This window comes from Thunnus maccoyii, chromosome 11 (assembly GCF_910596095.1).
Source record: "Thunnus maccoyii chromosome 11, fThuMac1.1, whole genome shotgun sequence".
Taxonomy (NCBI): Eukaryota; Metazoa; Chordata; class Actinopteri; order Scombriformes; family Scombridae; genus Thunnus; species Thunnus maccoyii.
The window spans coordinates 3,495,398-3,510,551 of record NC_056543.1 but is presented as its reverse complement, the minus strand read 5'-3'; the positions used below and the strand labels follow the sequence as shown (position 1 = coordinate 3,510,551).

The 15,154-nt window shown below is 38.4% G+C and overlaps 1 protein-coding gene and 1 long non-coding RNA gene across 8 annotated transcripts in view; both read right to left on the bottom strand.

The window, feature by feature from the left end:
• Positions 1 to 15,154, bottom strand: part of LOC121906862 (butyrophilin subfamily 3 member A2-like) — a 115,260-nt gene that overhangs the window by 54,251 nt on the left and 45,855 nt on the right. For 3 of the 7 annotated variants that reach the window (XM_042426044.1, XM_042426045.1, XM_042426046.1), the window contains 2 exons: positions 12,107 to 12,168; positions 11,769 to 11,812 (listed from right to left, as the gene is read on the bottom strand). The exons of the other annotated variants lie outside the window; for them this stretch is intronic. In XM_042426044.1, the coding sequence (XP_042281978.1) occupies positions 11,769 to 11,805 (37 nt within the window). In that variant the 5' untranslated portion in view covers positions 11,806 to 11,812; positions 12,107 to 12,168. The remainder of the gene's footprint in view (positions 1 to 11,768; positions 11,813 to 12,106; positions 12,169 to 15,154) is intronic. 7 annotated transcript variants of the gene reach the window in all.
• Positions 2,478 to 6,185, bottom strand: LOC121906867. Its single transcript, XR_006098752.1, has 4 exons — positions 6,150 to 6,185; positions 5,540 to 5,629; positions 4,272 to 4,493; positions 2,478 to 3,531 (listed from the first exon to the last, which is right to left on the bottom strand). It is a non-coding gene; the product is annotated as an uncharacterized LOC121906867 (long non-coding RNA).

Below are 15,154 nucleotides of genomic sequence, written 5' to 3'. Positions count from 1 at the left end.
TCCTCGGGTCAAATTTGACCCGTTCTCAAATGTTTAATATCAGAAATATGGATTTCTTTCATCTAATTGCCTGAAAATCACATGGATGGTTCCATACCACACTCTTTGCAAGTGAAAGTAATGATCACTACTTTCATTGAATTTTGGGTGTTTTATTAAAATTTATAGCATCTGTGGACTTCCTGAGTCAAATTTAACCCGGCCACCAATAGTTGGTGCAATGGGGAAATGGGTTACATTATTGTGGTTTCCAGCAGATGAACACGAACACACACACACACACACACACACACACAAACACACGCACACACACACACACACACAGCTTCAAAGCTACCGTTCTGTAAACCTGATTTCATCACAACTGAGTCATTTCATGTAAATGACTTCTATTGACCATAAATTCCAAAAAGTAGTGTAAAATAGTAATGGTAATAGTAATGGACAAGACATTGTTGGGTGCTCCAGGAGACATTCTCATGGGTCAGCAAAGAGGGAAATCTCAAGTCCCATCAGTGAAGTCTGACATTCATCATGAGTTTGTGTATTAATTTTACATGTGTGGAAGTGAGCTATTACCTCAAGTGAAACTCAAAAGGGAGTTAAATCAAAATGAAGACATTATGTCATAAAACTCAGACAGCATCTGATTAATACGGACCTGTTTTTAATGTTCAGACAGTTGGCATGTACCTCACTTATTTTTTTATCCAACAACTTCATCAGACAAGCCTCAAGTTTATTTATTTTTCTTAATACAAACAGCTGAATGTCATCTAATTTCTGGTACAGAGCCAGGGTGTAAAAGACACTCTCTTTTAAGAGCAGGGTTAGGGTTAGTTACTCACGAGACCCCAGCTAAACGCTGTCATGTTGGAGTTCTCCCTGCAGAGCGCGAGGGTCACCTCCTTGCAGCAATAACATCACTACCCACGCTGGATTACAATGAAAATATGTGGGTGTAAACATGTGCTGAAGGTTTGAAAGTAGTCCAAGATGACCCTTTAACAGGCTATCTCTAGAGGAGGTCCACTCTGTCGGCTGAGGGCACTCGTCCAGTTTCATAGTGCGGCTTCAATGCCCCGACCCGAACATTTTTTGCCAATTCAACACATAGAGTAAACATTTCAATCAGATATGCCTATTACAGATTCAGTACTGAAATTGTACTTCTATTACAGGTGTATCAGGTCAATTTCAATCAACAGATCTAAACCTGTCCAAAGCTGTTACTTAATAAACATTGCATGTTTATCCTTAGCAATTTCCATTATAAATTTTCACTATAAATAAATTTAGATCTAATGTCAGCCGTATCTCAGGGGGCATCTTGCTTACCTTAAAGGGCTAACCAGAAGACCTCAGAGATGAGCATAAGCCAGGAACTTTGGTTGGAGTGTATGAAAATACAAACCAGTTTTATTTATTTTTTACAAAAACTAGTATTACAAAATGTAAAAAGTAAAATACAAAAACTTGAATATAAAAGTTAAAAAGAAGAAAACTCTCTCTAGGATTTAAAGAAGTCAAAAAGCAAAAAGGGCATAAAAAGCCCTGAGACCTCTCTGGCCTCCACTTTTATATCATTTGTTTTCAAGCATCTACATCTTAAACTCCATATATGGTCACCAACCAGAACATCAGCAAGCTATTTTTGTTTACATTGTACAGAACATATAGTTATTTCCCAAACTTCACAGATAGAGATCAGAGATGTATGTATTTGTCTGTGTCAGGTGCAGAAACCACAGCTTGCTTTGCAGGCCACTGGCTTCCTGCTGATCTAAGAAGGAGTGTTAACTTGCACAAAAGTTTAGTAACAGTTGAACTTACAGTATTTTCAATCATGTTATTTTAGTTAATTGTCAATTTTCATTGAGTTTTTACAGAAAATTATTTTAGAGGTAGGTTTGGGTGAAGTGTGTCTCGGGCATTCTAAGTGAGACCTTTAACACTAGCTTGGACATTTTTTCATCATACCATAGACCTTTGTCAGCTTCGGCTAGCTAAAATATGACACACCCTCAAGTTAGAAACAGCACCTTGAACAACTGATGTAATGTCTTTGATGTAATATTTGTTATTTACAGTGAAAATGTTGTCCCCAAGGGGAAAAAAATGGCAGCTAGTAGCAGTGATAACACTAACACAGACTACACAGACAAAATACATTGAATGTGTCCAAAATCATCAACATGGGTTAAAAGCACAGAAGCTGCCTTCACAAAAGTAATGTTAGCATAGAAACAATAAGGTCATACTAGCATAAAAACAAGAAAGTCACATTAGCAAGAAGATAAGTAACGTTAGCATAAAAAAATAATAAACGTTATCATGAAAAACAAAGTAATGTCAGTAAAGTAACTGTCATGAATGAAAGTTAGGACCAGAAGATCCTGTCGGCTCAGTTTATTATTTATGTCTGTAAGATAGACATCTACAGACATTACAGTACCATTAGCATGCACTCATTCTGATCACAGTCATAACATTAACAAAAATCCTGCTGTTTCCTCATACTATACTCAACACTGACCTGCAGTGTATACAGGCAATACAGGATTTAATCAGTATTATTGATCAGGCACACAGGATTATGACCAGAAAGCATGTTCACCTTTCTTCACAGATTTTTCTCTCTGAAAATTTTTTACGTAAGAACAGGACGCATTTTCCACCCAAAGCCATCAGTTTATACATAAACACACTGAAACTACACTAAACATTCATAAACACTCAGTAACAGAGTGAGCTGTCTGACCTTAAACTTAACGTTTCTTCCTGCAGTTTCAGTGTAAAATCATCCACCTCCTTCATAAAATCCTGGACTCTGACCTGATCTCTGAAGCTAACAGCTAATTCTGAACTGTGAGCTAACTGGGAGGTTTTCCCTTCTTGAGATAATGAACATTTTCCATCCATTACTTCTCTGATTTGTGCAGTTTAAGGAACAAAATCAACATCAAACGTTGATCTTCTCATAAGCTCTCAGTCATTCTGGTTAACTTTCTGCCCCCCGCCTGCACACATCTCACATGTGACGCTCCTCGTAAACCCGTCTATTAAGCAGGGAGGGATAGTAAATGTGTTTCACTCTCTTTGTAATTAGGGACATAGAGTGGGACACAAACACAACACACCTCTGTTGAAACTTATCTCCACTCTGATGTATGAAGGAAAATCTTTGCACATACTGTAGGTGTTAGCAGTTTCCTGCCATAACCCTTTAACTTCTGTTGTTGCCTCCCTGTCTGCACCAGCTCTGATCCCAGATCTGATTCATTTGTCTTTGTCACTTTCTGTGGATTTTGTTTCATCTGAATCTTCTTTGCTGTCGCTTAATAGGTTTGTTTTCTCTTCTGTATCAGCAGTAACAGCAGCAGCAGTGGTGTCCTCATTGGAAGCACTGCCTGCAGCAGGATCCCGCCTCACATTGTCTAGTAAAACGTCCTCAGAAACAGGAGCATTTCTGTCAGAGTCTTGAGTCTTCTTCATTCTCTTCTGGCTGAGGCCTCTGGTTTGAATCTTGACCTGGAAGTAAAGGTAAATGTTTCAGTCATGAGGGCACAACAAAATAACTGTGGGTCTATTGATGTTTTACACCTCTCTAAATGATATCACATGATGTAAAGGTTTGACACAGTTCATGTAGGAGATGAGTATGTTTTGAATTTGCCATCAGGTTAATGTGAACCACTGACAGGAGGAGAGACTTCTTTTTTTGTGCGCCGTATGGATGCTACCTACACTATTTAGGTCATTATTTGTACACTACCATATAAGCTGACATCATCTCACCTGGAAAGTTAAAAAAAAACTTTGCAAACGAAGCGTCCAGGGCAGCTGAAACCTGGGTTTTGTCTCACAGGGAGCATTTTTACATATGTTCACCTCAAGTTTTGGAACTTTGACCATTTTTAACATCCAACATCATAACAGTACATGAATGTTAGAAAATCACAAAAAGCAGAATATGCCCCCTTTAACACTCATGACATTCCTCATAAACCCGTCTATTAAGCAGGGAGGGATAGTTCATGTGTTTCACTCTTTTTGTAATTAGGGACATAGAGTGGGACACAAGTACAACACACATCTGTTTAAACTTCTCTCCACTCTGATGTATGAAGGAAAATCTTTGCACATACTGTAGGTGTTAGCAGTTTCCTGCCATAACCCTTTAACTTCTGTTGTTGCCTCCCTGTCTGCACCAGCTCTGATCCCAGATCTGATTTATTTTTCTCTGTCACTTTCTGTGGATTTTGTCTCACCTGAATCTTCTTTGCTGTGGCTTAATAGGTTTGTTTTCTCTTCTCTATCAGCAGCAGCAGTGGTGTCCTCATTGGAAGCACTGCCTGCAGCAGGATCCCGCCTCACATTGTCTAGTAAAACGTCCTCAGAAACATCACCCTCTGGTGAGGCAACAGGAGCATTTCTGTTAGCTGAGTCTTCTTCATTCTCTTCTGGCTGAGGCCTCTGGTTTGAATCTTGACCTGGAATTAAAGGTATGTTTCAGTCATGAGGGCACAACAAAATAACTGTGGGTCTATTGATGTTTTACACCTCTCTAAATGATATCACATGATGTAAAGGTTTGACACAGTTCATGTAGGAGATGAGTATGTTTTGAATTTGCCATCAGGTTAATGTGAACCACTGACAGGAGGAGAGACTTCTTTTTTTGTGCGCCGTATGGATGCTACCTACACTATTTAGGTCATTATTTGTACACTACCATATAAGCTGACATCATCTCACCTGGAAAGTTAAAAAAAAACTTTGCAAACGAAGCGTCCAGGGCAGCTGAAACCTGGGTTTTGTCTCACAGGGAGCACTTTTACATGTGTTCACCTCAAGTTTTGGAATTTTGACCAACATCCAACATCATAACAGAATATAAATGTCAGCAAATCACAAAAAGCAGAATATGCCCCCGATAACATTTAACCAACACTAAGATCTTTCCTTAATCTTAAACAAAGTGCTTTTGTTGCCTAAACTGAAGCACACGCAGCAGTCAGGATGTGAACGTTTACACCTGTTGTGCAGTATTTAAATGTAACTTCAATCTTCAGATGTTCTGTGAACATAATCCAGGCAGAGATTATGTTCAGCATGGCAGCATTACTGGAAAAAGTTTAGTAGTGTAGAAACGTCATTTCTAGGAGATAGAGTCACATGACCGAAGATTGACATGTGATGACCAATCACTGGAGGACACCTGAGCAAACTCAGTTAGCTGATGTGAGATGTGGTTGAAAGCTCAGAAGAAGCTATTTAGTGGACCACTCAGCTTTGATTGTTTTGTTATATCGAACTGTTGTATGTTTTTGCTCAATACCACTGACAGTATGAATATAGGATATTCTTGTGGATAGAATCAGAAGGTGGGTACATCTGCACATAAACTGTTTTGTACACAAGGTGTCTGTGTGGTATTTGAGTTCATGGTTTTTCACAAGTTGATGATATCTTTATATCCAGCATCAAAAAGATAGCAAATAACAATCACAATAGAGAATAAATTGAAGTTACTCACATTTTCTATAGACAAAATACACAAGAAATAGAAATAATATGGCAGCAACAACTCCAATTGATAGACCTATTGCACTCAGCAGCTCCTCACCTGTAAATTAGGAGACATAACAGAGTAACAAATCATTTTAACATGTTGCAATAATAAAAACACATCTTTGAACACGTCAATATCTGCTTTTTGTTTGTCTTCTTTGTTTCTTTTAATGTTTAACATCAACCTGTCCAGGGACTGCAGCTGAAAATTTGCCTTTTGGCTAAATCTGACTCATTTACATCATGTTGATGTTAATTAGATAGATAGACAGATGGATAGATGGATAGATAAATAGATGTACTAATTGCTTGCTATGTATTATCACAACTAAATATTCCACAAGCTGCCCAAATCTTCAGTTACTTATGTAATACAGAAATCAAACAACTGAAACTGCTTATAGTTTAATTCAAGTAAGTTTCATTATAGTTTATTAATGGTGAATTGTGTTTACTAGAATTACAGTACTGTTCAAAAGTTTTAGGCACTTTAGATGTTTAGATTCTTATCCATAATGCAATACCATCAGGGAAGCATCTTATTATCTTTATTTATCTTTATCTGTATCACTCACCAGGAGCATCAATCACTGCGGTTTTCTTAATCTGCTGTTTGGAGCGAGGGTTACACACGAGGCAGGTTACAGACTGCAGCTCTTTGACACTGACGGTGCTTGTGACAGAGAAGGTTTTCTTGGTTGGATGCTGCTGATGGGACGTCTGAGCATCCTTCAGTTTCAGTTGTTCACCGCTGGATTTATTTTGACCAGTCCATTTCACTTCAGGTTCAGGGTATCCTCCATGTGCCGTACAGGTTGCACTGTTTAATGTGCTGTTAATGGTCAGGTTAAGATCTTGGTAGGCAGCTGTGGGTGTGTCAGAAAGCATGATGGTTTACACACTAGAGATATTTATAGTATTTTGATGTGTATAGATTTTGGTTTGAAAGCAAGAAACTACTATTCCATACCTGAGACCCGCAAAGAGGATTTGCACTGATGGTCAAGCGGTTTTGCAGAATCAAAACGAACACTGGCCCAGAATGTTTTCTGGTCATCTCCAACACTAACATTGTTAAGTCTAATAGAAATATTTCCAGAACTAAACTCAGTATTGAAGACTTGACACCTGTTCCTGTATTCATCAGCTACTGGTTGTGTTTCCCCACTTTTGTCCCAGTGGAACAAAACTTTTTCAGACCCATGCTCCTGCCAGTAAAACCATATGATGCTTGTTGAATTCACTGGTAGTGAACAGGGAATCAGGACGGACCCTCCGACAGTGGCATCGAGAGGGACAGGTATCTGACCCATGATGGGTGCTAGAAAAGAAAAGATTGAGATATAGTAAGAGTTGTTAGTAAGAGGAGAAATGATGTCATCCTGACTCATCAAAACAGTGAGAAACTAAAAGGTAAAAACACATTGAAACATGCACATAAGAGGCTGAATTTCAAGAGAATCCTTTCTTCAGATGTCATACTGTACAGGAAGGGTGTCCTGCTAATTAAACTTGTGCAGGCATTTAGCTCCTTAATTTTTTAGATTTGATGCATTCTGTGTTAATTTGGAAAGAAAAAAATGTTCTCTGTATTTTTCTCTTAGTATCTTACTGCCAGGTAAACAGCCCCACCTCACCCCCCTCCCTCTGGACAGGATACTTGGTTCCTGCTAGCTGGAGCACTATGTACTATCATTGTTAGTTGTACACATTGTAGGGTTCAATTCGGAAGGCTAGATATAAATTAACAATTTATAATCGCTGTGTGAAAACAGTCACTCAGCTTCAGAATACAGTAACTCCCCATATAGAAACCCTGTCTCCTAGAAATTACATTTATATACCTGTTTTCTCAATTACGTTGGCAAACATAATTGCTGCCTGGATTATGTTCACACTGTAGGAGGAAGTCCCTGCATGTTTCAAATGCAGACAGTACAACCCTCAAACAACAGGCCAGCTCTTTCATCACATAAGTGAGATTTCCAAACTTTTCACTGACCAGACCATCTAAACAACATCCTGCAAACAGAAAGGATCAGATGAGGAACCCTTCATCTCCTGCATGGTCACTAAACCAGACCACTGACCCAAACTACCTTTGATCCTTCAAGCTACCAGAGCCAGCAAGATGATAAGACCAATTCACACACCAGTATGCGCTGACAGTACCGCTTCAATAACCAACCCCACCACTTGCTTGCATAACTCACCTCTAAGAACACACACACACACACACACACACACACACACACACACACACACACACACAAATGTAGCACATATCCTGGACCCCTGCAGTTTTCAGTCAGATCAAGGACTGTAAAACACATCAACTTACAAATGTAGTTTTAGATTTTGTCTAAGAACAATTAATATTGTATGTTTGTATGTGTGTGTATATCGCCCAATGTGTCTGCTTTAATTGACTTGCATTCACTAGCCATAGCCTTGTGTACCAGTTTCCCCTTTCCCTCATGTCTTGTTTGTAAAATGTTGTAATGTTTAGTACTTGTTGTACTGTTTGTTATTGTGCTGTTATATGTTTATTGTGACCTGCGACTGCAGATGAAAATTAGCTATAAGCTAACTGGTACAGTACGTCAAATGGTAACATTTATGTTTAACACTCTACATGGTCCCAATAAATAAGACAAATGAGTATGTAACTAAAAATGAACTTGTTGGTCTTTTCTTGTGTTTGCATCTCAGTCACTTAACCTTAAACGACCTATACCCTTGCAAAATCATAATTAAGATCAATAACAACCATCATTCTAATTGACATCTCTTGTGTGGCCAACAAGAAGGACTATTTCCCTATTATTATACCTACTCTTATGTGAGGTATGTTGTTGGACGAATAATTTCATATTTGAAGCATGCAATGATAATTCATAATCCCCCCATTAAATCATAAAACTATTTGTGTGCACAAATTCCTACAGCAAGGTGTCATACCACTGGTCCGACAGCCCACTATTTCGAAACTCCAATAGTTAAAAATGTCCCATTGGACTGAAAGCTCATAGTCCGACAGCCTGTTATCCCGAAAACAAAAGCCCACTGCTCCGAAAATACACTGTGATGACCCCTGTTGTCATCTGGGAGTTTGAATGGTCTCTGATCAGTGTCTCTCCCCTACAGGTGACTAATTACCTTCACTCAATGCACCTGAGCCCGATACACTGCTGTTCCTTAAGCCACGGCTACAGTCTCTCTTAGACTCTCGGCTGCCTTGCTGCTGCAGCTCTTTGTCCTCTCTCCCTACAGGCACCGGTTTGTTTTGCTTTCATGCACTTTACAGCACTCAAACACCCATATTCTTCACTCATGCATCACATACTCTACTGATACCACTGATTTCCACTCCCTATACTCTAAATATTTAGTTAATTTGATTTAATAAATTATCTTTTGTTAAACATTGACATGGTGTGTTTCCCTTTTGTTGTGGCCACTTGAGCCAGGTTATAACAACACACTCTCCCTTGAAGTGCGAGTGATCATTTTAACCCAAACCATGATATTTCCTTAACCCTAACCAAGTGTTGTTTGTGCCTTAATCACAGTATTGTCACTCCATAAAACATACTTCTTTTTTTAACAAGCACATGAAAATACACAAAGATATTAACTTTAGCAATATGTTAATGAAGGTTTTCCTTCGACAGTAGGAAACAGATGAAGACTTTATTTGCCTCGTAATCAGTAACTTAAGCTGTAAATGAACTTTGTGTGTGTATCCAAAGCCTGATATATCTTATTCCTCTGTGCCGTAGACCTCAGTTGTTGTCCAAAAACTATTATTTAATAGTCAGATAATGTACATTGTTTCTTAACATTAAGGAAAAAAAGAAATGCTGCCAAGTGTAAATATCAGCACGCTAACTGTAGCCTCACATAGAGCTGCTGGTAGTGTTGAAAAGCCTAATAAGAGACAACAGAGAGGTGACGTCATGCTAATAAACAAAAAAGTAGTCCTTCTTTGTGGCAGTAAACACAACACACAACCTGCTGATAACTAACTGTGACATATTCACAGTGTAACAAGATATTCAGGGCTGATGACGGTAAGGTTAACATGATGAAGAGCAGGGCTGTGGCTTCATACTCAAATACACACACACACACTGGGAAACCTCTCGTAGAATCGCTAGCTCAGCTACAACACAGATACCATCACACAGAAACATCTACAAAGGGCCATGAACGTGCTTCTAGTGACAGTCAAAGCTCCAGCGGACTCTCTGTGTTTCCAGCATGAACACGGAGAGTCTGACAGCTCATGGTTGGGTGATTTTGTTTGCGTTTCTTCTTTGTTGTCACCTACAATTGCGTCTATCTGACCGTAACCAGTCTGTTCAGCTCCTCCATAAGGAGGCGCTCTGGTAGTGGCGAGTGGAAATATTGCGATATGTTGCAATATGGATTTTTTTTTTGTCCCACCCCTAATAACTAGCAAATGTTTGGAATTTTTACTTAAAAAAATTTGCTAAAACAATTATTTGATTGTCAAAATAGTTGCTATTTAGTTTTCTGTCAATCATCTAATCGATTAATTGTTGCAGCTCTACTTTAAAACACAATGAAGACTGTTCCTGATTAATGAATGACTGTGGTCTATCATAAAAAGGTGAATGATAGTTCAGTTCCTGTTCTTTCACTGATAACTCCCCTTGGATAAATGGTGCTCTGCATCAGGCAACATCTGTATTCTGATCTTGCCTGATGTATTTAAATTTGAATAGAGACCAAAGACCTGAGCACACACACACACACACACACACACACACACACACACACACACACACACACACACACACAGCAGAAACAGCAGCAGGTGATAGCCAGCAGTAAGACACAGTAATGACTTGGTGTGAAAGATAAACTGCAGCCCATCTCTGAGTTAAAATCTGTGTTACTTGAAGATTTTTCATTGTGCTATATTTATACTTGTCATATTGATCAGACGCAGATATTGTAAATTTCTCAAAGAACTTCAGTGTAAAGTCAAGAGGTTGTAATATGTAGCACAACAAGGCAGCAAAACTGAATATGGAACCGTGTTCCTGCACATGCTCAGTGGCGTCTGTCTTAGGCCGTATTCAGACCAAATCAGGCGGTGCAGCGAAAACACCAGTCCTCCCATTCATTTGAATGGGGGTAGTGCGTTTCAACTGTGGCTGTTTTGGCCGCTGTGGCGCCTTACACTGAACTACTCTCTTCAGACTAAGAAAATGATCGCTGTTATAGAGCTGCGAAGTGGGAGGAGCTATTTCGGGTTCCCCTCCTATTCATTTTTCCCATAGAGAATGTTACACGACTCACACTTGGAGCACTTCTACGGCTTGGATCGGCATTAAACTCTTCCAGTTAGGTCATCATAATGTTTACAACTTCAGCGATAAAGCATTTTCAATTCATTATACTCTGATTCATGTTCACAGCTTCTTCTCCATAGCAACAGCAGCCGAAGCTCATGGGTATTGTAGTATTCTTAGCTATCATGCCATGTCAAAAATCACGGACAAAATGTTATTTTTCAGAAACAAAGCTGAAATAGTTGAAGCTAGTGGTTGTAATATAAACCTGTAGGATCATTACATTATCTGGGAGAGTCCTGTGTTTCTATGTTTAGTAATATTGACAATGTCTTTTAAAGAAAATGAGAATACAGGATGGGGGAAACACTGCTGGAACCAACAATCCCTCCAACTTTGCAACTCTATTATTCTTTTGAGATGTTTCTAAACAAACTAACATGACCGTAATCTTTAGAGTGAATGTCAACCACTGTGACATGTGACTCACTGACCACACAGAGGAATAAGATATATCAGGCTTTGGATATGCACACAATACTTTTAAGTACGGTGAGTTTGACTCTGCATGTGAGATTTGTTGACAATAAGAAAAATATAGAAAATCTCAAGACTTATCCCTTTAGGTGTTTCATTTAATTAGAGGAGGCTGAGAGTCTGAAAAATGCTAAATTTAAAGAAAAAGAAATTAAATTGATTGAAGGAATTCTTGTTGTGGATGACCTGTGTTGTCTGAGTCTCCATGACACTGACCTCTGCCTCTATACAAATGATCACTGTTTTGACACATCATTTGGTAAGATAAGTAGTGGTAAAACTGCTATTTCCCTTTTATGCTGTGCTTTCAAATGATTCAGTGAGTGAACTTACCACACAGAAGTAAAATCAACAGGCTTGAAGAAGACATGTCTGTACTGGAAAACAAAGATAAAAGATCTTTTGGTGTCATATTGTGACAAAAACAGATTACCAGTTTAATTACTTCATATATTCATTAAGTTTTATTATCAGTCAGACTAAATGTTTTTTGACACATAATATGCAAAAAGAGACAAGATCATACTTATTTCAAAACATGAAAATTCTTCTGAGTGAAGAATTTAAGATACTTCATTCCAGCTGTTTCCTTCAGTGTTGTCACTTATTAATCCCAATTCATTCAAGTTCATTATGTAAGTGCAACTGTTAAGAAATGAGACGACACTTACCAGAAATACTTCACACACACACACTCGAGCAGCTGTTCCTCCACTTGTCAAGTTCACCTCTACTGTTAAAAAAAAGTGAGAGATAGTGAAACTACTTGCAGCAGCCCAGTGGCTCCTCCTTCCTTTTTGCCATCCGATTGGGTGTAACTCACAAATCAGGTCATGCAGAGGCACACGCACACACACACACACACACACACACTTGAATGCTTTCTGCAATTTACTCTGAATAAGAGCTCTCATTATCAGATCAATTCTGTCATGTAATGTGACTTTAAAACATAGTAACACTTTACAATAGGGTACTAGATCTGGGCGATATAATGAATTAATTTATCAGAATTTTTGTTCTTGCACAATGTGTAAAAATTGTGAGTTATTACAACATGCACAAGAAGTTGAACACTGCTATATCAGCCATTCTGAGTCATGACAGTCCTGTAAACTGATATTAATAGTTACAGTACAAAAATCCAAATCAAAACAACTTTATTGTCCACTGTTGTTTTTGTCTTCAGCTTGCATGACAGTCAACATCAGATATGTTAGTAAAATACATTTTACACTCTGAACTGCTTAAAATGATTTGAAATAATTTAAATTAACTCAAGACCAATTTAAGAAGTGCCAGGTACATGAGATTCAAAGCAATATTGTCATGTCCGTTCATTAACTGATGTATGGTATGTGGAAGGCAGGAGCTGAAAGTGATGATACAGGAGATGTCATGTATCCTCTAAGATTTTGTCTGTCATTCATACATACATGCACATCTGCTGCTCCAGGTGGCCGGCTGCATCTGGCTCTCTCATAGTGAATTTAACAAAACACTGATCTGTTCTCTCGGTTTGTGTTTGTTGACGAGGTATCACGAGGTCAAGGTCACTTTTATTGTCTCAGTGACGTGAGGTATAGCAGGCAGCAGGATCCAGTCTGGGATACAGGCAGTAAACTCACTCTGAAGGTAAATAAAGGCCGAAGGTGCTGCAGCAGACTAGAGGGAGTTGTCTCAGTTGAGACTGATAAGTCTCCCTCAGCTAAATGTACAAAGGGAGCAGCGGCAAGACAGGAAGATCATACTATGTGATATGAATTATCGCTGTCTGGCAACATTGCTTTTACATTCATAACATTTTTCCCAATCACTTGCAGGTTGTCACACAGAATTCAAATGTCAGTTCACTGAGTTAGGCTTGTTTGTCTAAATGGGTTAAACTGCTCTTCTAGAAAGCATGTGTAAAATACCCACATGTAAAATACTTGAACCAACTGTCACAACCATACAAACATAACTTTCATAAATCTCTGTAATCTGCCATTGTTATTAAAGAAGTAATGAATATTTAGATTCAGTAACATGATCCTCCTCAGTTTTTGTGACTTTTCTCATGTCATTTTCAATGGAGGAAAGTAACTTAATACATTTACTCAAGTACTGTACTTAAGTACAGTTTGAAGTACTTTTACTTGAGTATTTCCATGTGATGCTACTTTCTACATTTCAGAGGGAAATATTGTACTTTCTACTCCACTACATTTATTTGACAGCTTTAGTTACTTTTCAGATGAAGATTTGACACAATGGATAATATAACAAGCTTTTAAAATACAACACATTGTTAAAGATGAAACCAGTGGTTTCCAACCTTTTTGGCTTTTGACGTCTTACAAAAAGCAGTGTGTAGTCGGGGTCACATTTCACATGTCTATGAGTTGTTAACAGCTCCACCAAATAGTGATTTTTCCCTCTAAACTTCTCACATGCTTTCATTTCAATAAATGTTCAAATGATCCAATATTTCAGCAAAAATCAAAGAGAGAAAAAGTCAAAAACTGAAAACAGATTTGTGTATCAGAACTTTGTTTTTTCTTCTTTCCTCTCCCATTAATCATCTCACGACCCCTCAGATTTATCTGCTGACCCTTTGGAGGGGCCCGACCCCTAGGTTGGGAACCACTGGATTAAACTAGCTAACTGTATATAAAGTAGTGTAAACTAGCTCCACCTCCAGCAGCTACAACAGTAACATGCTGCTCTAACACTGATGCTTCACTATTAATAATCTAATGATGTCATATATAATAATATATCAGTCAGAGGGACCAAACCACTACTTTTACTGCAATACTTTAACTACATCAAGCTCATAATACTTATGTACTTTTACTGCAATACTTTAACTACATCAAGCTCATAATACTTATGTACTTTTACTGCAATACTTTAACTACATCAAGCTCATAATACTTATGTACTTTTACTGTTACTTTAACTATATTTTGCTGTTAATACTTGTGTAGCGTTGCTGAAGTAAGATTTATCATGTAGGACTTTTACTTGTAATGGAGTATTTTGACATCGCTGTATTGGTACTTTTACTTAAGTAAAGGATCTGAATACTTCATCCACTGGTCATTTTCAGGTTACAGGTGCAGCTCCTCAGCTATCACTTCTGAAACACATTTACATGCAAGGAGTGAAAATAAAAGTTCATATATAGATGCCTGCACCACTTTGTTGTGACTGACTGGTTTTTCATGGAGGATGAAAAACACAAACACAAACCTACTGGACCAGTGTTTATCATGCCTACTGTATCTTCACCAGAATCAAATAAAGGTCAAAGACAAATAGTCACACTGGGTATGTGAGAGAATTTGCAGGTTGGTTGTTGTGTTGGGAGCAAAACAAGCCTCCATGACACTTATACACCCTCTCTCATGAAGACCAGGGCTCTTCACAGAGTGCAGCCTTGAAAAAGAAACTATAGGACATAAACTGCCAGACGTCCTTGCTGGGAGATTACTGACACAAATGTGGAAGTGTTTGTTGTGCAGTCAGGACAAGAGGGCAGAATCGGTGTTGCCTATGCAGTCTCTGTTCTCTTTTACATGTCTTGCTCAACTCATTTTACAACGAAAATAACATGAAAATAGTTCCTTTTATTATATCCATTTTCCAGTCCTGCACCCAGGCAGTCCAACCCACTTCAGGGCAGAGGAGCAATTTTTAATCCCTCAAAATAGTCTTCAGCTCTCTTCCTGTCA